The 1,303-nt window shown below is 28.8% G+C and overlaps 1 protein-coding gene across 1 annotated transcript in view; it reads left to right on the top strand.

Moving 5' to 3' along the window:
• LOC107675765 (alpha-N-acetylgalactosaminide alpha-2,6-sialyltransferase 6-like) overlaps positions 1-1,303 on the top strand; it is a 6,041-nt gene that overhangs the window by 2,596 nt on the left and 2,142 nt on the right. The window contains 1 exon segment of the mRNA XM_016470199.1: positions 257-429. Coding sequence (XP_016325685.1) covers positions 257-429 — 173 coding nt within the window.

The raw sequence follows: 1,303 nt of genomic DNA on the forward strand, positions 1-1,303 counted from the left end.
TTTTTGTAAATTTTAGCTATATTTAAAAATATATATGAAAACATATATTACTTGCTGTATGGCAAAATGCACTAGAATTCTTAATGAAATAAATGCATGGCTCATATAAGTTGCTGAACTGTTGTTTCAGAGCATGAGCCTGCACTGCCGTCAGTGTGCGTTAGTGACCAGCTCTAGTCACGTGTTGGGGACTCACGCCGCCTAAATCTGGCCAAAATATATGCAGTATACACAGTTTAAGAAAATGATTTCTTGTAAACCTTCAAAATACACACACACACACACATATATATATATATATATATATATGCTGTACCGGCTGATCCAGAGAGTCAGTATGACCTACAGTAACCTGTCCTTCTTCTTCATCTCACCCGGCAAAATGCAGAGGTTCGACACGCTCTTTCAGAAAGAGACCGGCCGAGACAGGTGAACACGTCACTTCCTGTTGGCTACTTCAGTTTAACATGTTTATTTATTCATTTACATTTACATGCAGTCATTTAGCGGACGCTTAAATGCTATTTTATTGTTTTAATGTAGCAAAAACTGTTAGAGAGTGTTACACATTTGTCCTGGAGCCAGGCGATATGGCCAAAAATATCAGCAGAATATTTTTCCATATCATTCAATATCATAATATTCAGGTGCATTCCACATTATTAGACCTCAAAGATGAATGTACATGTAACTTGTTTGTTTACAGGTAAGCTACCTTTTCATTTAGGGTCCTATGAAATTGCTTTTATTTTTTCCAAATTCTTTTTTGGATTATGTGTTTTATGATTTAATACATAATTTAATTTAATACATAAAGTTATCATCAACAATAGTCTAATGAAATGAATTTATAAAACTTAAACACTTGAATTGATTTTTAAAAATGTAATCAAATGATAATATAACAATTCATTTATGACAAAACATTGCATTATTTATTTTTATTATATTTGTCAAAAACAGAACTTGTATACTATGAAAGTTTTATTTTAGTACCATTGATATACTATTATAATTTTTGTTTATATTGAAATTAGATTTTATTTTTACATTTTCTGTTTTTATTTGATCTTTAAAGTTTTAGTAATTTTCTGTCTTATTGTCTTCTTTTTAAATGGCTATATAATTTTTATTGTTTAATTGTTTTATTGTTTAACTTAAACTAAATGACAATAATAAATGCTGCCTTTAAGTAATATATTTATATATTAAATTATATATATGTATATATATATTGTGTATACTGCATATATATATATATACAGTGGGTACGGAAAGTATTCAGACCCCCTTAAATTTTTCA

This window comes from Sinocyclocheilus anshuiensis, unplaced genomic scaffold (assembly GCF_001515605.1).
Source record: "Sinocyclocheilus anshuiensis isolate Anshui unplaced genomic scaffold, SAMN03320099.WGS_v1.1 scaffold708, whole genome shotgun sequence".
NCBI classification, from domain to species: Eukaryota; Metazoa; Chordata; class Actinopteri; order Cypriniformes; family Cyprinidae; genus Sinocyclocheilus; species Sinocyclocheilus anshuiensis.